The sequence below is a fragment of the Littorina saxatilis genome, linkage group LG17 (assembly GCF_037325665.1).
Source record: "Littorina saxatilis isolate snail1 linkage group LG17, US_GU_Lsax_2.0, whole genome shotgun sequence".
Lineage (NCBI taxonomy): Eukaryota > Metazoa > Mollusca > Gastropoda > Littorinimorpha > Littorinidae > Littorina > Littorina saxatilis.
Genome location: NC_090261.1, coordinates 22,898,963 through 22,920,324, shown reverse-complemented (window position 1 = coordinate 22,920,324; position 21,362 = coordinate 22,898,963). Strand labels below are relative to the sequence as shown.

Genomic DNA, 21,362 nt, shown 5'->3' with positions numbered 1-21,362 from the left:
TTATTCAATTTGTAAAGTTGCCCATAAACACACTGAAATCGACTGATGCATCTAGAAAAGCCTGTATAACACATTACAAAGCAAACATGTAACTGCTACAATAACAAATACCATGAAGAAACCGTGTACCATTCATTCAACACTTCTTTGAGGGTTGGGAGGAGGGGACGTTCAAAGTTAAACCCAAATTCACATAATTTTACTGACGAAAAATCACAGGCGGCCAAAAATATATGGCAAATACCTATGTCTCTGGTAAAAAGTGTATAGATGCATATATATAAATAACAAGCATTCAGGCAAAGTTGATCACATCAGTGTCGGCTTAGCGTGCAGTAGGCTGTGCCTTGCCTGACAATACACACGTTCAAGAGAGAGAGAAAGAGAGAGAGAGACGAGAGAGCGCGCACACATACACACACACACACATACACTACACATACACTGAGAGTCTGCATCATTACATCTCTGTATGTATGTCTCTGCTTCAGTGATGAAAATCGTAACTGTGAGAATGTCACAGTCAAAGGGGCACTCATTCCACAGACTTTCTGAGATTTTTAAAAATTTTTTTTTTTACAGCAGTCAAGTACAATGTACCACCATATTCATTACTTGATCTTGTATTTCTCCACATGTGTAGTTTTCTTCAACTCATTCTTGCTAAAAGTTGTGATAAGATGTGCCCCTTGACCTCGAGTGATCTCTGACACCGGAAGTGCTTGCAAGGTCAAGGTTATTATTCTCGAATTGCGCACACAATGGCCACCATGTGCAAAAACCTTCTTTTACCTACAAACTGACACTTTTCTTGCATTTGTTGGTGTTATTGTGCTTATCAGGTAAGTCTGCATGTGACTTGTTAAATTTGGAAATGTTAAAAATGTCTTTTAAGCTTAGATCGACTTTTTGTTGTCGGTAATTATCATATCGCTCTGAGCCCGGTCTCACGAGTCACGGAGCGTCGGCGCGTCCTTTTCACTTTTCAGTCCAATATTCACTTTACGGCCTTCACGTTATTCAGGTTCTGTTGGGAATTGAACCCCTTTCAAACTTTTGGAATTGGATGTACTGTTCTTGATCTTTTCTCCGATGAACTGCTATTAGGGAGGTACAGATTTTCCTTGAACTTGAAAGTTGAAGGGCGGGGAGGGGAGCTGATTGAAATTTGAATGGATTGGATGACGAAAATCAGGCCAGAGGAGGACTAGGAGGGGATAATTATGTCAAATTTTCAGGTCATAACTTCAAATTGAAGATGGATTGTGTTAATTCAGTTGGAACAATGGATCCACTTATTGAAGGCACACTTCTTCCCTACCCCTCTTCGTCTTCCGTTGAGGACTGGGTTCTTGGGAACGTCTCAGAGTCCTGCGGTTGAGTCACTGTTAGTAAGTGTTACCGAGAGTGGCTAGCTCCGGCAAACAGGGAGATTAAAAAGGTGGGGACGGGAGGTTTAAAACTATGTACAGGGGAGAGTGCGTTCAAGGGACTCCAGGCATGAGCAAGATCGGTCGCCCACTCGCCACAGGCGACCAGAAATGAGTGTGGGCGAGTAGAAAGTCTTATAATGATCGCCCGCTTGGCGAGTGTAAATTTTGGGTCTGTGGTATTATCAATTTCCGAGCGACGATTGTCTGTTGTGAAGCACGTTGTCGTCTACGATTGCTAAAATTAGATGTGATCGGAGCTCCAGTTCCAGCTGATTGGGAAATTCTCTTTAGTGACCAGGGTTCCACACAGGCTCTGAGGTCAAGGGTATTCATACCCTTTCACCAAAAAAGTAAAGGGTTTTCATACCCTTTCCTGATTGATCAAAGGGTATGGCATGTTGTCGGCGACTCGGTGTATTGCTTTGCTGTTTTACCAGGTTCTTGCATGTGCATGATGTCAATGTGTGCAAATTGCATTGTCAATTTGAGAGTGCTTTGAATAAAGGAAATAATTTATGACCATTGTGAAATGTCATATGTGTAAATTCTTGCTTGTAGCATTACAATAAGTGAACAACACTTACACATTTACAGCAATTACTGGGGTGTCAAAACACTAGTCAGAGGCTGAGAGCTTTCACAAAATGAACAAGTAAACTGGCTTGAAATTCTGAACAGTAAACTTTTAGTAATATCCCAGAACCCAGCCACCAACTGACAATTATGAGTTCAACATGCAGGGGGCATTGGACATATAACGATGAAAATATCCGATTGACATTGCCGTATGTCGGTCAGATGTCCTATCGTTTTAGCCTGAGCGTGGTCATTGTCCGATATGTTATTCATTCCTTCGGACAGCGCGATATTCGTTAATTTTCATTTCAAGATACAAATCTTCTAAAAGACCGAACGCTCTCGTGTTCAGCTGACACTGAAGTTGCCAGTGCCGCGTGCGGATCTTTTCTTTTGTCGGAAATTCCTGAACCGTTTGCTACAGGAGTACGGGAGACAACTCCAACTGGCTAAATTTGTCGTCTGCTTTTGTTTTCGATACGAGACAAAGCACTGAATTATGCCGCTGAAAAAACCCACTAAAGCCTGCAAAAGATCAGCATTAGATCAAACCGATCATTTTGTTTTTCAACTTGTATCCAAATCATGCAGTTTGTAATCAAAGTAAGAGCTCTGAAGTTGTTCATGTTGGTTTCTTTTTTGTGGTTTCTTTGAAACTAAACAAATACAACATTATACGCACACTGTGTTGATGTATAATTTACTATATTATGTGTGTGTTCTACAGCGCGCACGCGTGGGTGTGTGTGTGGGCGCATGACTTTGGAACAATTCCATGGAATGTGTTATAAGCTGTTTGGCGCAAATTCATAATGTCCTATTACACTTTCTGAAAGCGGTCAAATGTCCTATTGATGCTGAAGAACTCAGGACATTTGTCCTATAGGTATGAATTTGTAGCAACATCCCTGAACATGTTATATGAAGTCTTATATCGCGCGCGTATCTCCAGACTCGGACTCAAGGCGCAGGGATCTATTTATGCCATGTGAGATGGAATTTTTTACACAATACATCACGCATTCACATCGACCAGCAGATCGCAGCCATTTCGGCGCATATCCTACTTTTCACGGCCTATTATTCCAAGTCACACGGGTATTTTGGTGGACATTTTTTATCTATGCCTATACAATTTTGCCAGGAGAGACCCTTTCAATGTAGTGTACACGAAGGGACCTCGGTTTTTCGTCTCATCCGAAAGACTAGCACTTGAACCCACCACCTAGGTTAGGCAAGGGGGGAGAAAATTGCTAACGCCCTGACCCAGGGTCGAACTCGCAACCTCTCGCTTCTGAGCGCAAGTGCGTTACCACTCGGCCACCCAGTCCATAGTGCAGTGCCACAGTTTTTTTTCCCCACAAATTCAGGGTAATGCTATGAAAAGTCAGTTCAGTTTCACAAGAACATTATTATGAGTATCAATAAGTTTGAAATTATTTGCCTGTTCAGTTGTTGGTTACAAATTAACACACCTATCAAGTGCCTGTTGAAATTCACATCTGCAACACACTTGTGACTGTGTCTCTCCACAACAACAGTTCAATCTAAGTTCCAACACACTAAAGCGTGGCATCATTGAAAGGGCGTTGCAACTGTATGGCTCTAATATTACTCTGTAACTCAGTCTTTGGGTGAAGTCTTGGTGTTTTGCTTTGCAAGTCACAGCCACTGTCAACAGATTTCCTTTTCCTCATCGTTTGTAAAACGATCAAAGTCATACCCTTTTGCCTTTCAAGTCGTACGTTATTATACCTCTTGGCAAAATAATTGTTACTTAACGACACCCTTTCAAAGAGCATCTCGTATGTGATTTGGGGGGTCAGAGGTTATAATACCTCCAATTTTACGTGATGTGGAACCCTGGTGACCAATCAGAATGACCGAATGATTTCAGGGTTATCAGGACTTTTCGTTGACGCGATTTTGACCAATCAGAATTGTCGACGCAGCACGTGTGTCTCAGAAGCCTAGGCAGATCTGAACAACTGCCAGGCTCCCCCCCCCCCCCCCCCCCAAAAAAAAAGCCAAACCAGAGGGAACGGAGTCCGAGAGATTAAACAAGTCGCGTAAGGCGAAATTACTACATTTAGTCAAGCTGTCGAACTCACGGAATGAAACTGAACGCACTGTATTTTTTTCACCAAGACAGTACAGCTTCGTCAATCCCCGCAAGAAGGAATTCGCTCACCTCCCACGTGCAAAACGCAGTGATATGCACACGCCAGAATACCGCGGTAGCGTATTGTGCTAAGCAGGAAAGCGCCCGTTTCTGTATTCGTGTTAACTTTCTGAGCTTGTTTTGAATACAACCTATCATATCTATGTTTTTGGAATCAGGAAACGATAAAGAATAAGATGAAATCATTTTTGGATCGATTTCTTAAATTTTAATCGTAAGACTAATTAATCTATTTTTGTTAATTGTGATCACATTTTAAGAGTAAACATGACATATGTATATATTTTTAGATTCAGAATGTCATGAAGAATATGATGCAATCAATTTTAAATCTGTTTGCGAAAAATCGATTTTAATGACAACTTTAATGAGCAAACTCATTAATTAATTTGTAAGCCTCCAAGCTGAAATGCAATACCAAAGTCCGGGCGTCGTCGAAGATTACTTGACCAAAATTTCAACCAATTTGGTTTAAAAATGAGAGCGTGACAGTGCCGCCTCAACTTTCACGAAAAGCCGGATATGACGTCATCAAAGACATTTATCAAAAAAATGAAAAAAAAGGTCTGGGGATATCATACCCAGGAACTCCCATGTAAAATTTCATAAAGATCGGTCCAGTAGTTTACTCTGAATCGCTCTACACACAGACACACATACACACATACACCACGACCCTCGTCTCGATTCCCCCCTCTACGTTAAAACATTTAGTCAAAACTTGACTAAATGTAAAAAGAGTGCGAGATTCAGATAGTGAAGAGGAGACACCAGCTCTGTCACCAAAGAAGAAGAAAACGGCACAACAGTGCTGGAAGTCCAGTTATTCTCACGACAACCTGGAGATCGTAAAATCGCCTTCTCCGACACCTGCAAGAACTTCACGAAAGAAAAGCTAAAAAGCTAAAATCTGCCCACTACTCCACTGTAGTGATGAATGAATGTCAGAATGACGAGACCAAAGACATTTTCAGAACAAATGTTACTACAGTGTTGATGTTTCACCTTGGCTTGTTAATAAATAGTAATTCCCATTCTACTGCGTCATAGTGTTTCAGTTTGTGTGCTTTGTGAGCAGAATTATGTCTTGAACTGTCGTTACAGCTTACTAGTACTCAATACTAGTGAAACATTTTAAAAACTACTGAAATTTTGTTTGTTTACTACTGATGAGCGTTTTGAGTGTGCACAGATCTGCACATGCAAATCTCAGTCTCCGATGGAAAAAAAGCAAACATAGCCGTTTTTGTCGTTGTAATTTTCTTGTTATTTTAGCACTGTCGTCTTGCTCTTGAAAACAGGCAAAGCTTCATGGCTGCCCATTGACAAATTCATCATCAAAAACGCTAGTTTTCCCGACGCATCTTCGACCTCACTATGCTATCTACACAAAAAGAGATTTTAAATTTTAATACACTTTATTACTTTCAGAGCTACTTATAAACCTGTGACTGTGTCAACTAGTGACTGTAGGGTAATTTGAGTCCGTACCCTTTCAGACCTGGAAACCCATACGATTTCGCCGTATTTTGTACGCATGATTGTCGAGAATACGCTCAGTACGGTCAGTGGGAAAAAAATACGACGAGAAAAATTCCTAGACTACTTTTCAGTTTTCTTCACAAGCCCATCCTGAAGCCCATCCAGTATTTTGGCACATGATTACGTCACTATATTAGCCGCTGTCGAAAAAATATAATCGGATCGTGTCGATCAATCAAAACAACCAGGCAAACGAAAGTACGGTATTTGGCGAAATTGGCTCCGACAATAAACAAGTGAAACAAAGAAGAAAAGTGAAAAAGTTTGAAGAAAAATATCACACACACACACACACAATTTGTAACCAACACACACATGTAGTCCTGCCCGGAATAAGCTTTTTTGGGATGATTTACGACTTTTGCGCACATTTCGAGCAGACGCAAACACAACATGGCTGCTCTCGCTCCTCCAACTATCTCGAGACACAAAAAACCGAAATCTCGCGCGCGCGAGATCCTGATACATCCGGTGTTTCTCTGTACGCTTGTCACGACGACTTGTTGACAAACGAAGATTCGCAAATGAAAGAGAAAAGCGCCGAGTCTTGACTAGAGAGTTAATAAAGTACCGGTAATCGCTAATCGAGCGAAATGAAAATCCGCGGGGACTTCCATTAGGTGAATGCTTTTCAAGTTTAGGTAACGTTTTAGACGCATCTTTTTATAAGCCGCAATGCGATTATTTTTTTTTTAAGTCGCGGCTTGTAGTCCGTCAAATACGGAACAGTTTTTGTCAGTAAAAATTGAAAAAAGCATTTGTTTTAAATGTACAGGTAAACTTAATTAACGGTGTGACGGACGCGCATGAGGCATGTTTTAATCATGGATGTGCAAACGCTGTGTGGAGTACGCTCATTTTTGACTCACATGCGAAGCAAAAGTGAGTCTATGTACTCGCCCGAGTCGGCCGTCCGTCCGTCCGTCCGTCCGTCCGTCCGGACGTCCGTCCGGCCGTCCGGACGTCCGTCCGGCCGTCCGGAAAACTTTAACGTTGGATATTTCTTGGACACTATTCAGTCTATTAGTACCAAATTTGGCAAGATGGTGTATGATGACAAGGCCCCAAAAAACATACATAGCATCTTGACCTTGCTTCAAGGTCAAGGTCGCAGGGGCCATAAATGTTGTCTAAAAAACAGCTATTTTTCACATTTTTCACATTTTCTCTGAAGTTTTTGAGATTGAATACCTCACCTATATATGATATATAGGGCAAAGTAAGCCCCATCTTTTGATACCAGTTTGGTTTACCTTGCTTCAAGGTCAAGGTCACAGGGGCTCTTCAAAGTTGGATTGTATACATATTTTGAAGTGACCTTGACCCTGAACTATGGAAGATAACTGTTTCAAACTTAAAAATTATGTGGGGCACATGTTATGCTTTCATCATGAGACACATTTGGTCACATATGATCAAGGTCAAGGTCTCTTTGACCCTTATGAAATGTGACCAAAATAAGGTAGTGAACCACTAAAAGTGACCATATCTCATGGTAAAAAGAGCCAATAAGCACCATTGTACTTCCTATGTCTTGAATTAACAGCTTTGTGTTGCATGACCTTGGATGACCTTGACCTTGGGTCAAGGTCACATGTATTTTGGTAGGAAAAATGTGTAAAGCAGTTCTTAGTGTATGATGTCATTGCTAGGTTTAGGTCAAGCATGTGAGTCGTATGGGCTTTGCCCTTCTTGTTCCCATTTTCTCTGAAGTTTTTGAGATTGAATACCTCACCTATATATGATATATAGGGCAAAGTAAGCCCCATCTTTTGATACCAGTTTGGTTTACCTTGCTTCAAGGTCAAGGTCACAGGAGCTCTTCAAAGTTGGATTGTATACATATTTTGAAGTGACCTTGACCCTGAACTATGGAAGATAACTGTTTCAAACTTAAAAATTATGTGGGGCACATGTTATGCTTTCATCATGAGACACATTTGGTCACATATGATCAAGGTCAAGGTCACTTTGACCCTTATGAAATGTGACCAAAATAAGGTAGTGAACCACTAAAAGTGACCATATCTCATGGTAGAAAGGGCCAATAAGCACCATTGTACTTCCGATGTCTTGAATTAACAGCTTTGTGTTGCATGACCTTGGATGACCTTGACCTTGGGTCAAGGTCACATGTATTTTGGTAGGAAAAATGTGTAAAGCAGTTGTTAGTGTATGATGTCATTGCTAGGTTTAGTTATTTGACCTTGACCTTGAAGGTCAAGGTCATGTCAAGGTCAAGCATGTGAGTCGTATGGGCTTTGCCCTTCTTGTTCTGAAAATACACCAAGTTTGTTTGAGAATACTCAAACTGCAATTGGACTGACACAGGTTAGGTAGCATCGACAGTCCACCAAGTCATTGCTAAAGTGTGGCGATTTTTGTCATGAAATCAAACTTTAGCTACCAGATTGAATCCAACAATCTATATCTATATACGGCTTGTGTGTGTCTGTCTTTCTTCGCGATGCACGGCCAAAGTTCTCGATGGATCTGCTTCAAATTTGGTGGGCATATTCAGGTAGACCCCGGACACAATCTGCTCGATGAAAATTTTCAACACGTGCTCGCAGCGCTGAACCGATTTTGGTTTTTCTGTAGATCCATTCCCAGTAACTCTTCCTTATCTTCTCCAGTGTTTTGCGCGTTTATCTCGCTTCCTTCGTGTGGCGTCAATCGCGTACGGTGCGCCCGGCGAAGCCGGGTATTGGTGCGCCACTCACCCGGCAAAGCCGGGTACCCGGCGAAGCGGGTATTCATCTAGTATATATATATATATATGTCATGCCGAATTCATGGAATTGACGAATTCGCGGAATCGGCAACAGTTTTGGCCATTTCGCCTATTCGTCGAAACGTTTCCTTTTTCATGAAATCAGCAGCGTTTTGCCGAAAATGCGTAATGGCATCTAAAACTTGCCCATTTCGCGAAATCGGCAATAGTGAAAAGCTTTGTGCGGCCAGCTTCCCCAAGCTGACTTCGCTCAATTAATTTGAGGCCTAAGACAATCAGCTTGATTCGAATGGTCTCATCACCATATGCGATTTGTTGTGTGGATGATTGTCCAGATGCGCTCAGATGACAAGATAAGGATATTTATCAGCTTTACAGAGTTCGTACAGGTCATGAAAAACCTGGAAAGTCATGGAATTTGATTTTTAATTTTCCAGGCCTGGAAAGTCATGGAATTTCAATTCAAGTCATGGAAAGTCATGGAATTTAACAAAAATAAGAAGATAACAAAATTTAACCTTTAGCACGCCAGCGGCGATTTTCGTTGCCCAGCCATTCCTCCCCCCCCCCCCCTCCCCCCTTTGCTAGCCAGCGGCGATTTTCGCCAGCACAAGGCTTGTTCGTATGACCAACTTCTCGTTCGTATTTGCATACGAGAATAACGGTATTTTTAACGGCACTTGAGCCAAAGCGAGGCTCACTTCCTTCCGTTATCTGGTCGTGTCGTCTGCGCTGCATTTGAGTCGGTTTCGTCGAAGTTTTCTGCTTTTGTTTTTGCATCGATAAAGTACTTTAGCGCTTCGACAAGCAAGATGGAGGATGATGAGTTTGAAACTTTCTTTCGAGTTGTTTGTTGACAACAAAAAGTATGCGAAATTGGAACGAATTACCGAGGAAGATCTTCGCAATGAACTGTGTATCGCGGTGAAAAAAATGACAGTTCGTCAAGTCACAGTGACGGTTACGAAACGGAATTTACGAAAGTACAGATGGATACAAACAGTGGCTGGTCCAGTTTAGTGAAATGACAGGACCAGCAAACATTACTGATAATCTGACTGCGTAGCAAATGCTTGACTTGCTTGTCGAAGAGACACTGCGTAGAAACTAACTCAAATTCAGTGCAAAGCAAGCCAGTGTCAAAACTGGCAGTGACAAGACGTAAAAAGTTTGCGTGTTCTGAAATGGCGACCTCAGACCTGGGAACCCATACGATTTCGCCGTATTTTGTACGCATGATTGTCGAGAATACGATCAGTACGGTCAGTGAGAATAAAATATGACGAGAAAAATTCCTAGACAACTTTTCTTCACACGTCCATCCCGAAGCCGATCCAGTATTTTGTCACATGATTGCAGTTTTTGTCAGTAAACATTGAAAAAAGCATTTGTTTTAAATGTATAGGTAAACTTAATTAACGGTGTGACGGACGCGCGTGAGGCATGTTTTAATCATGGATGTTCAAACGCTGTGTGGAGTACGCTCATTTTTCTGAAAATACACCAAGTTTATTTGAGAATACTCAAAGTGCAAAACAGGGGTTCCCAGGTCTGCGACCTGTGGATCTAGTCATGGAAAATGTTATTGAGGCTCATGGAAAGTCATGGAAAAGTCATGGAATTTTGTTTCTAAAAACCAGTGGGGACCCTGGCTTTAGAATTAGTTCTTACTTATCTAATGCGTCTTTGGTTGTCACTGCTGGTTTACAGCTGTTTCCATCGCCCAGAAATAACACTTTTCCGGCGCATTACACTCTAATCTCGAGAGTCTGCCTGTTTAGCCCATGACTGTGGGATGAAATCAAACCCGACAGTGCAAGCTGGCCACTGGACGATTTCTCGCTTCGATGATTGACCAGATGCGCGCAGATGTGGGATAACAATGGAACCTGTGTTTTAAGGCCTTCAAGAATCTGACAGGTCTTTCTTGGGAAGGAGTCTTGAAATGAAAATACATTTATAGAGGTTATGGACAGAAAGTCAGGAAAAGTTTGGTTTTTTAAGTCTAAGCAGGTAGGGAAGTCTGAAATTCAGGGTTTATGAAGAACAAGAACTTAGTTCTCTATATATCATAACAAGCCAACGGTATTTGTTGTAGAAGAGCGGTTCCATTGTAGTAGTAATTTATCCGGAAATAAAGTCGTTGCTGGTTTTCACTCGATTCTATCGCCAAGAAATACGAATACCCGGTTCATTACTCTCTATAATCTCCGAGAGGTTATTTCCGAAGAGTATGGCTGTCAGATGCATCAACACAAATAGGACTGAGCGCTGGAAAAAATTTTGCAAGGATAGTTTCCCAGATGAGCCACGCACGTGTAGTAGGATTAGATATGGCCTCTGCATTGACTTTGTGATTATTTGACGGTTTTGACAACATGCACATGACACTGGGGATGGTGGTGGGTATAGGTGGGGGTATGCTATTATGCAGCTTTTGTCCATTGATAATAATACTAATAGTATAGACGGACCTGCCAATAACGACCAGTCAAGGGAACGACCAAAAGTGTTCGCTTCAGACAAGTGGTCACTTTGGAAAGGTGAATTATTATGTAGGGGAAGGTTACCTACTTTGGACCGGCTCCTAATATTGACCACATCCTGGTCTAAGAAACTAACGGTGCTAGAGCTCTCAAAACATCTTCATTTGCTGTATTTACCCTCTCTGGATATTAACTTGCACATGTCAAAACACAAAACCGTAAGGCTTTTTTTTTTTTAACACTTTTAGCAGCGTTCACTCTAAATTTGAAGCATATTAAATTGGACTAGTTTCTGTCGACAGCCAAAGTTGTTATCACACAAACTTTGATGTATATGACAGCGAATGACAGAGTTGACCCCATGTTTCTGCTGCAAACAAGAAATAATAGCAAAATCTCACTTTTCTATAGCGCAAGCTTTTAAATTCCAATACAAGAAACATAAAAACAAGACACAGAAATGCAACAAGACTAAGCACAGTCAGCAACAGCATACACAAAAAACAATCATTGGAGAATAATGCAAGAATACATGCTTAAAATGAGCATGCATTATAAACATACACACCACACAAACACACACACCCTCACTCAGTCACTCTCTCTCTCGAAACTCACTATTGCTGAATTTGCTGAATAGACAACTTGCCAATTACAGGTAATCGGCTGCCGAGAAAGAATTGAGGGAGCCGTAAAGTACATAGTAGGTTCCACTATATTTCTTGACGCTTCCAGAAGTTCCACTATTAACAGAAAAGTAAAAAGGGACAGTGCAGGAGTCACAGCATTGCTGAAGCAAGGATTTGTCTTTTTGTCGAAGATAACGATGTAAACAGTCAAAAGCTTTACACAACTTAACTATCTCACAGATGCCTACACCTACCTTCAGTCAATGTTGCCAGCCATAGGAAACTTAAAGCAGTTTGTCAATTCGCATCTCCTGCCGAAATGTCTTTAACATTTTTCGTGATTACGTTCTTGGGATGAAGGCCGTGTGCAGTATGCTGAAATGGACCCACATAACATCTTTTACAATTTTCTTACCTAATCAAGCACAATGTACCCAAAATAGAAAGAATTCTCCCTCTAGCCGAGACTAATAGACATCCATGTAGGCTTTTGACGTAATTATTTCACGTGCGGGGCCTGATTTTAGCCTGGTCGAGGGCCACGCTTTCCTGCCCGGAGACAGACCAAAATTAATTTGTATAAAGTGTGCAGTTTTTGTATGAAAGTCAATGAAACTTGGTATTTTGTCAAACAGATAGCTGCCTGATGCTTGATTGAAAGCCCTAGGGGCTCTGTGCACCTGGACGTGACAAGTTCAGTCACTTTATATTGCTGTTGAAATTTGGAAATATGATCCTTTTCCTGTATTTATTATTTGTGCATTTTTAGTATGCTTATTGTGGACCTTTTAAAAAAAACAAGCTATTTTGTCTTTCTTTGTTTCAGGTAGACCAAGGATCCTATTTGCTCTTCATAAAGTGAGTTGAACAGTGCTTAAGCTATCAGATGGACTCCGTGTTGCGACCTAGAATTCCAGTGTGGCAGCGTCGTTTGGGTGCCCCAGAGTACAAAGGCCCAGGGAGAGATCTGAAACCTCGTGGACTTCTAGACACACCCATGCGACCACCAGCTCGCACACCCTATGACAGGCCTGCCCCAGCACAAGAACCAGATGGCCTAGGTGCACCAAATGAACTTCTGAACATAATCACCACCGCCCAGCAGAAGCTTATGCGAGAGCGTGAGATGATCCTCAATGGAGCTGACCCACGCGACATGCCTGGTCTGCTGGGGGAGTGCCCTGAGGGACTTCAGGGCAACCGCCCAGGTAACATGCTGGGAGAGCGTGGAGGAAAGCCCGGTCTTTTGGGAGCCCGACCTGACGGTATGGGTTGGCCAGACGTACCCCCTGGTGGCCAAAGGGGGCCTCAGCCACCTATGCCCATGAATGGGCCTCGTCCAGGTATGGCGAATGCTGGCGGAATGGGCAACCAAAGAGGTCCGATGCAAGGCCCAGATGCTATGGGACCTCGAGGGGGACCGGGTGTTATGGGTCAAGGGCCCAGAGGTGGACAAGGATTAATGGGAGAAGGGCCCAGAGAACCCATGGGAGGAAGAGGCCCTATGGGAGGCAGAGGAGGGACAGACGGGCCCATCGGTGGTGGAGGAATAATGGGAAAGGGCCCCAGAGGCCTAATGGATGATCCCATAGACCGGCCACGAGGACTGATGGGTGGGAGAGACGGGCCAATGGGAGGCCAAGGATTTATGGGAAAGGGTCCTAGAGGCCTTATGGATGATCCCATCGACAGGACCAGAGGACTGATGGGTGGCAGAGACGGGCCGATGGGTGGTGCAGGATTGATGGGAAAGGGTCCCAGGGGTCTTATGGATAACCCTATTGATGCACCAAGGGGGCCAATGGGTGGAAGAGATATGCCGATGGGTAGGGGTCTTATGGATAAGCCTATGGATGCACCGAGGGGGCCAACGGGTGGCAGAGATATGCCAATGGGTAGGGGTCTTATGGATAACCCTATGGATGCACCAAGGGGGCCTATGGGTGGAAGAGATATGCCAATGGGTAGGGGTCTTGTGGATAACCCTATGGATGCACCAAGGGGTCCTATGGGTGGAAGAGATATGTCGAAGGGTAGGGGTCTTATGGATAACCCTATGGATGCACCAAGGGGACCGATGGGTAGGGGTCTAATGGATAACCCTATGGATGCACCCAGGGGGCCAGTAGGTGGAAGAGATATGCCGATGGGTAGGGGTCTTATGGATAACCCTATGGATGCACCAAGGGGGCCTATTGGTGGAAGAGATATGCCGATGGGTAGGGGTCTTATGGATAACCCTATGGATGCACCAAGGGGGCCTATGGGTGGAAGAGATATGTCGATGGGTAGGGGTCTTTTGGATAATCCTATGGATGCACCAAGAGGGCCAACGGGAGGTAGAGATATGCCGATGGGTAGGGGTCTTATGGATAACCCTATGGATGCACCAAGAGGGCCAATGGGAGGTAGAGATGTGCCGATGGGCGGTGCAGGATTGATGGGAAAGGGCCCCAGGGGCCTTATGGATGAACCCATTGCCCGACCTGGAATGATGGGTAATGGGCCACAGGGAGCCATGGGAGGAAGAGGTGGACCAGCGGGTGGTGCAGGATTAATGGGAGACATGGCACAAGGCCCAATGGGGGGCAGGGCAGGGCCAATGGGTGGTGCAGGACTAATGAGTGAGCCACAGGGACCCATGACAGGTAGAGGGATGCCAAGAAATGGGCCAGCGAGTGGCTCAGGACTGATGGGGGATGGGCCACAAGGCGCAATGGGGGGAAGAGGAGGACTTAGAGATATGCCGCAAGAACCGATTGGTGGAAGAGGACTCCCAAGAGATGGGCCAATGGGTGGGGCGGGACTGATGGGAGACGGGCCGCAAAGGGGAATGGGCGGGTCTGGAATAATGGGGGACGGGCTCCAAGGACCAATGGGTGGAAGAGGAGGTATGGGTGGAGCAGGATTGATGGGAAATGGGGCACAAGGCTCATTGAGTGACAGAGGAATGCAGAGAGATGGGGCGCAAGGACTGATGGGTGGGAGAGGACTGACAAGCGATATGCCACAAAGGGGAATGGGTGCAGCTGGAATGATGGGAGATGGAAGGGGAGGGGCGATGGGTGGAGCAGGATTTATGGGTGACACGCCACAGAGGGGTATGAGTGGTACTGGAATGATGGGAAAAGGGTCCATGGGGTTAATGAAGGATCCTGTAGATGGAGCTCGAGGACTGGGAGGTCGTTCTGGGGTGATGGGTAATGGACCCAGAGACCAGGGAATGATGGGTCAAGGCCCAAGAGGGAGCATGGATGGAGCAGGCCTAATGGGCAACGTGCTAGGAGGATCCAAAGATCTAATGAATAGAGGTGCAATGGGGGGTCTTGGAGACAGCCAGGGAGGACTGATGGGTAGCACAGGACGTATGGGCGATACTCCAGGGGCCATGGGTGCTGGTCAGAGAGGGCTTATGGGTGGTTCAGGAGGGATGATGAGTGGCAGTGGGCAAATGGGCAGGGGTTCATTGGGGGCTGATAGTTTTGATACTTTGGTTAGTGGTCAGAGAGATGTTCTCAGTCTTGGGCAAGGACTGATGGACAGTGGGCTTAGAGGATCAACAGGAATGGGGGGCTACGATGACATTGGTCGTGCCGCCTCAAGCCTGGATGATTATCGTGACCCACCTAGGCGTTATGAAGACCCGGTTGCCAGCATGCGAGACTGGCGCCGGGACGATGACTTTGCCGGTCATGGGAGTGGGAGGGATCTTCTGGATGACCCTCTGTATGGCCGCCCCAGACCCAGTAGTACGATAGAAGACCGGCGGTACCAGCCACAGAGCTATGGGTTAGATAGCAGAGATCCCCTATCGCGGGACCCCCTATCGCGGGACTTTGACCGTGGTGTCTTGCCGCAGCGTAGTTACTACTAAACTCACACACTTAGGATGCCAGTGCATCTCAGTCCTGTCCTTTTGCATCATGATATATCACTGTAAACTTTTTTTTCATAATGCAGAACTTATGCTTGCATTAAATAAGGCTTAGTAAGTGGACAGTCATGTTATGAGTTTGCGTAATTTTTATGAACAATCTTGAGGCGATGATGGATTTTCTGTTCAGGTTTAATAGATCGTGAATTTCACGGTTTTGAAGGGTAATTAAGAATTTGGGCAGGGAGATAAGAGGGTTGGATGGAGCCCAACGGGCTTGTTTGTTATGTCTAGAGCGAATAGACTTGCCTATTGAACACAGAAGAAATGGCTAGTTTCATGACAGTTGACATTTTTTGCTTGTCGACAACATTTTTATTTTTTTGGAGTTGATGTACATAATGACCCCAGGAATACTTGAAATTGAGAATCACCAAAAGCATCAAAAAATTATCTTTTATTTTGGAATGAGTGTGAATTTTAATTTTGGTATGTCAAGTCTTTATTTTATTTTTTTTGTTTTTGTTTGGATGGTGCATGATTTTATGCTCTGTTTAACTAAAAAGAAGAGACTCGTGAGTTTTACGGTATGTTTGCCAGGTTTGCCAAGGCATTCAATATTATATACCAAAGACCGGTTCAACTTCAGAATTAGGAGAGAAGTTCTTCTCTGGGTTGTTTTAGTCATAGCCAAAGTGATCAAATAGTATGATCAAGCAGAGCTCCAGCCTGACACTAACACAGAGCTTAATTTTGATTTTGCTTTGTATCAAGTGTTTTAAGATTTATCTGCGTCATGTTATCAACTTGTAAATTGTCATGATTTGGTGTGTCCCTGTATGGTAATCTGTTGACAGTATTGTCACACAGCCTAGAGCAACTTCTAATTCCTTTTATCATGATTTTACCATTTATTATCAGCAAATTGTGTGTTCATTTCCATTCCCAATCCCAAGTTATATCATTTTTGGGAGACTGGAAGGTGTCAGTTTTAGATCGTACAAAGAAAAAACTTCACTGAAGGATTTTCTTTCTGATTGTCGCCCAGGAAGTTTGTTCATGATTTGAGTCAGTTTGATTTTCTTAACCAAAGGAGGAATGCTACTGTACAGTACATAACAAGTCAGTCGTCCCAATTTTAGTCTAGAGACAAGGAGTATTTGTTTGGCGTGTGTAGTTTAATTGGTAAATAAGGCTTCCACTATCTACTTGCTGTCTTTTGATATCAATTAATATCATACATTTGTGAACAAGAAACAATTGACAAGTGGCTCTATCCCATCTCCCCCCTTCCCTCCGTCGCGATATAACCTTGAATGGTTGAAAACGACGTTAAACACCAAATAAAGAAAGAAAGAAAGAAAGAATATCATACATGCGTAATTTCTTGCCAACTGTAACTTCTCCAATCTTAGCAGGTTGTTTTCGGAACACTCAGAATATTCTGACTGTCTGTGACAGATGTTAGAGCGTACTGTGTTGTGTGTAGGGCATTAGTCAGTTCTGCTATTGATTCGATAGTAACTCAGCATTTTAGGTCCTTTGACAACTAACAGATCTGAAACTGAGCTTCTTTTCAATGTTTCTTTCAGTGATTAAGGTTTTAGTCGTTTACTTCGCTGTGAAGAGAAGTGAGGCTTACACAGTTCATTTGTTGTCAGTGATGTGTTGTGTGTGTTTGTCTTGTGCTCTTCACACTTTTGATTAAGGGTTGAAGCACAGTAAACATATTCCTTTTTTTCTTTCTTCCTTTGTAGCTTGATTTCCATCAGTACGTCAAAGCTTTACCCCATCTGAAGCACTTTTGTCTCAGATGCATTCTTTCGCTTTGCCTTGAAAACCTTTTCAGATTCATGACTCCCGTGTTTCGATTTTAGGTTTTTTAATTTTACATGACCATAACATTTATTTCTTGGAGGCTGATTTAGTTTTGGGGGAAAAGGACAAGATTTTTGCCTCTTGGACAAAGTTAGTTCTGGCATTGGTATTCAAGCAGAAGGAAGTCCAAAAGTGTTGAATTTATTGTTTTATTAATGTTGTCAAATGAGATGTTCTTGGAAAGAATATTGTGGAATCGGCAGTTGATGGTCCAATGGGTGTAATAATGTAACTAATTGAAACACAAAGTTTTGTGTTCAGGAAAAGTGGCTGAAACAAACGGTTTATAAAGCTTTGTGTTCATACACTGCATTCACACTTTTCTAAAATCCCTATTCACCTCAGTAAAGGTGCAAACATAGTCATCACCATTGTTCGGTACTTGTTTTATGTCTGCAGATTCCGTCATTTACTATGTACAGATTAACTGCCATTCTACTTGCTTTTTTTAAACTTTTTTTTAATACATGTATCATCACTTTGTATGAAAGTTAACCCATGTTTCATATCATTTGTTAAAAAATTCAAAAGTACGGACTGGAACTGTTCAGCACATGACTCTTTTACACTGCTTGAGCTAATTATTAATGAGCAAAAGAGCTTAGATTGTAGAAGGGGCATCGGATGTCTTGGTAATTGACTTCACTTGTGGCACAAACTCGTTGATATCGCGTTGATTTGGTTTTCGCGAAATGTAACTTGCAGTTTGTCGGTTATTTACTGCTACATAACGGGTTTAATTTCTTTTTCATTTAATGATTCTGTATGCCCTACCAAATTTATTTCCATTCTCATCATGGCAATTTAAGTTATTTGAGTTATACTTATAGTCAGTTCTCAAAACTAATTGTCAGAGAGTACACCAAAACTAAACGGGAATCTCAGTCACAGTCACTACTTCTCACATTTTTGCAAGGGATTGCAGTATTTCATGGTTAACTGGTAGAGGGTGTCAGCTGATACACAGTGGTCCCTGCGATGAGAGGCCCCTTTGTTAAGGGAACACCTCACCTGAAAGGACATCTTCTTGTGTATATTCTCTTTTCCAAAATATACCTGTCATGACAGGCAATGAAGAGACACTTGGCTGGTCCCAATGTGTCCTTTCATCGCAGATACCACTGTGTATCAACAAAACTGTGGGGTTTCAGGCGCCTCTTTCCTCTCCTTCCGGGATCTCTCTCTCTCTCTCTCTCTCTCTCTCTCTCTCTCTCTCTCTCTCTCTCTCTCTCTCTCTCTCTCTCTCTCTCTCTCTCTCTCTCTCTCTCTCTCTCTCTCTCTCTCTCTCTCTCTCTCTCTGCTGCACACACACTCTTATTTGTGTCATACACACACACATTTTCCATTTTCTTTCCAGCTGTCATTTATTTCTACTCTGTCTCTGTCCTCTGTTCAGGTATTTTGCCTTTTTCGGTGACTGTTCAGTTTTGTAACAAGGCTGTCCCTGTTCGTCTTTTCTTTGAAACTTTTCCTCTGGCTCCAGTACTCTTAGATTTCTTCTGCTAATGTCCTCTCTCTTTTCCTTTTTTGTTCCTCTCTCTCTTTCTCTTCTTTTTACATTTAGTCAAGTTATGACTAAATGTTTTAACATAGAGGGGGAATCGAGACGAGGGTCGTGGTGTATGTGTGTGTGCGTGTGTGTAGAGCGATTCAGAGTAAACTGCTGGACCGATCTTTATGAAATTTGACATGAGAGTTCCTGGGAATGATATCCCCGGACGTTTTTTTCATTTTTTTGATAAATGTCTTTGATGACGTCATATCCGGCTTTTTGTAAAAGTTGAGGCGGCACTGTCACACCCTCATTTTTCGATCAAACTGATTGAAATTTTGGCCAAGCAATCTTCGACGAAGGCCGGACTTCGGTATTGCATTTCAGCTTGGTGGCTTAAAAATTAATTAATGACTTTGGTCATTAAAAATCTGAAAATTGTATAAAAAAAAATAAAACGATCCATGTACGTTCATCTTATTCTTCATCATTTCCTGATTCCAAAAACATATAAATATGTTATATTTGGATTAAAAACAAGCTCTGAAAATTAAAAATATAAAAATTAAGATCAAACATTTTTTTTCGAAATCAATTTAAAAACACTTTCATCTTATTCCTTGTCGGTTCCTGATTCCAAAAACATATAGATATGATATGTTTGGATTAAAAACACGCTCAGAAAGTTAAAACGAAGAGAGGTGCAGTAAAGCGTGCTATGAAGCACAGCGCAATTACTGCTACCGCGCCAAACAGGCTCGTCACTTTCACTGCCTTTTGCACTAGCGGCGGACTACGTTCAGTTTCATTCTGTGAGTTCCACAGCTTGACTAAATGTCGTAATTTCGCCTTACGCGACTTGTTTGTCTTTCTCTCCGTTCTTTTCGTCTTCTATTTTTTTTCATTGCTGATAAATCCACAGACTTAGCAGATTTTGCTGCTCTTTATTTTTCTCACTTTTCTCTCAACTTTGCAATTACAATTACAGTGAATTGATCAAATGGAAGCAAATCTGACACGTGAATGCTGTTCTCTATCCTTCTCTTGCAAAATTGTGTGCAAGTAGCAGTGACTTGATACCCAAAACATTTGTAGAAACAGGTCACAACACATGACAATACATTATTGCAATATCCTTGTAAATACTAAATTTGGTTTAATGTTCATGTACTTTTTTTTCTTCTCCGGAATCTCTTTTCGTGTTTCATGTCTGTCTTCGTTCATATTTTCAACTTACTCGTGTTTACAGTACACGTATAAACTTAACATGCCTGTTATCCACTTTATGTCTGTATTCTTTTCCAAAGGAAAATGTGTGTCTATTCGACTAAGTTTGTTACTTAGTGCTTCGTTGTCAGTGTTTAATTCCGGAGCAACAAGCACCGTCTTCCCTCACATGGGTAGTTTCAGTTCGGTGTTGTCATCATTGTAGTGCAAAGTGTTCAACTGTAACAGTGTGTAAAATCCTCCTTTGTTACAATAGTAAAGGTGTTGAAAATAATGAGATCTCTATTTAGCTGTCTTTCTCCTTCGTGTCCCCCTTTTTCTCTGCTTTCTCCCGTTTTATCTATCTGTGCGTGTCTCTCGCTCAGGTTTTCCCCCTGTCTGTCTGTCTGTCTGTCTGTCTGTCTGTCTCTCTCTCTCTCTCTCTCTCTCTCTCTCTCTCTCTCTCTCTCTCTCTCACACACACAGAGAGTTAGACAAAGAGACAGGAAGAGAGAGAGAGAGATCAAATCAAATCAAATCAAATCAAATTTTGTTGCTTATTCCACAACCCTTGTAAAATAAAATTTGATTTGATCTCTCTCTCTCTCTCTCTCTCTCTCTCTCTCTCTCTCTCTCTCTCTCTCTCTCTCTCTCTCTCTCTCTCTCTCTTCCTGTCTCTTTGTCTAACTCTCTGTGTCTTTCTCCTTTTTCCCTTACTCACTAAATTCTGATGCTTGTTTTTCTTTTCTTTGATGCGAGTGAAAGCTAATGAGAGACTGAGTGAGTGATAGCATTATAGGTTACATTTGCATTCACTGCTTTTCAGACACATTTCAAAGTTTCGGATTTGAAGGAAGGTACTGACAGAATTTTTCTTTTGGTAGGCTTTGCAATCAAAGTTTGTTGAGTTTGAAATTAAGTTTGAAATAGCTCAAATTCTCCATTCTTAATTTTCATAACTTATGTTTCATATTGGTTTGTTGCTTAGAATCTTCATATTCTGTCACTATTTTTCTTTGAAGGTACACAAAACACTTCTACAAACGTCAAATACATTCGACATTGAACATAAACTACTTCAAATGCCTCAGTTCATCTTCAACATTATCAAGAACAACAATAAAAACAACTTTCACCGCCAGCACCACCACAAAAGCCATTTCAAGTCTGCAGTTTTGTTAGCAAGATGTATGTGAGACTGAGAGTGACTTTGCGGGAGAAATTGTGAGAAAGTGACTCAGTGATTGTGGAATGAAATTGTGAGAAAACTTGCATTCTTGTTGAGAGAAAGTTGATGACGAAGAAAGCATCACAACAAGAATCTTGAGTG

The 21,362-nt window shown here is 42.4% G+C and overlaps 1 protein-coding gene across 1 annotated transcript; it reads left to right on the top strand.

Moving 5' to 3' along the window:
• Positions 1–712: 712 nt before the first annotated feature.
• LOC138952335 (collagen alpha-2(I) chain-like) lies at positions 713–20,327 on the top strand. The gene is made up of 2 exons (XM_070323980.1): positions 713–842; positions 12,409–20,327. The coding sequence occupies exon 2, from the start codon at positions 12,469–12,471 to the stop codon at positions 15,454–15,456; it is 2,988 nt and encodes a 995-aa protein (XP_070180081.1). The 5' UTR covers positions 713–842; positions 12,409–12,468; the 3' UTR covers positions 15,457–20,327.
• The last annotated feature ends 1,035 nt before the right edge of the window (positions 20,328–21,362 follow it).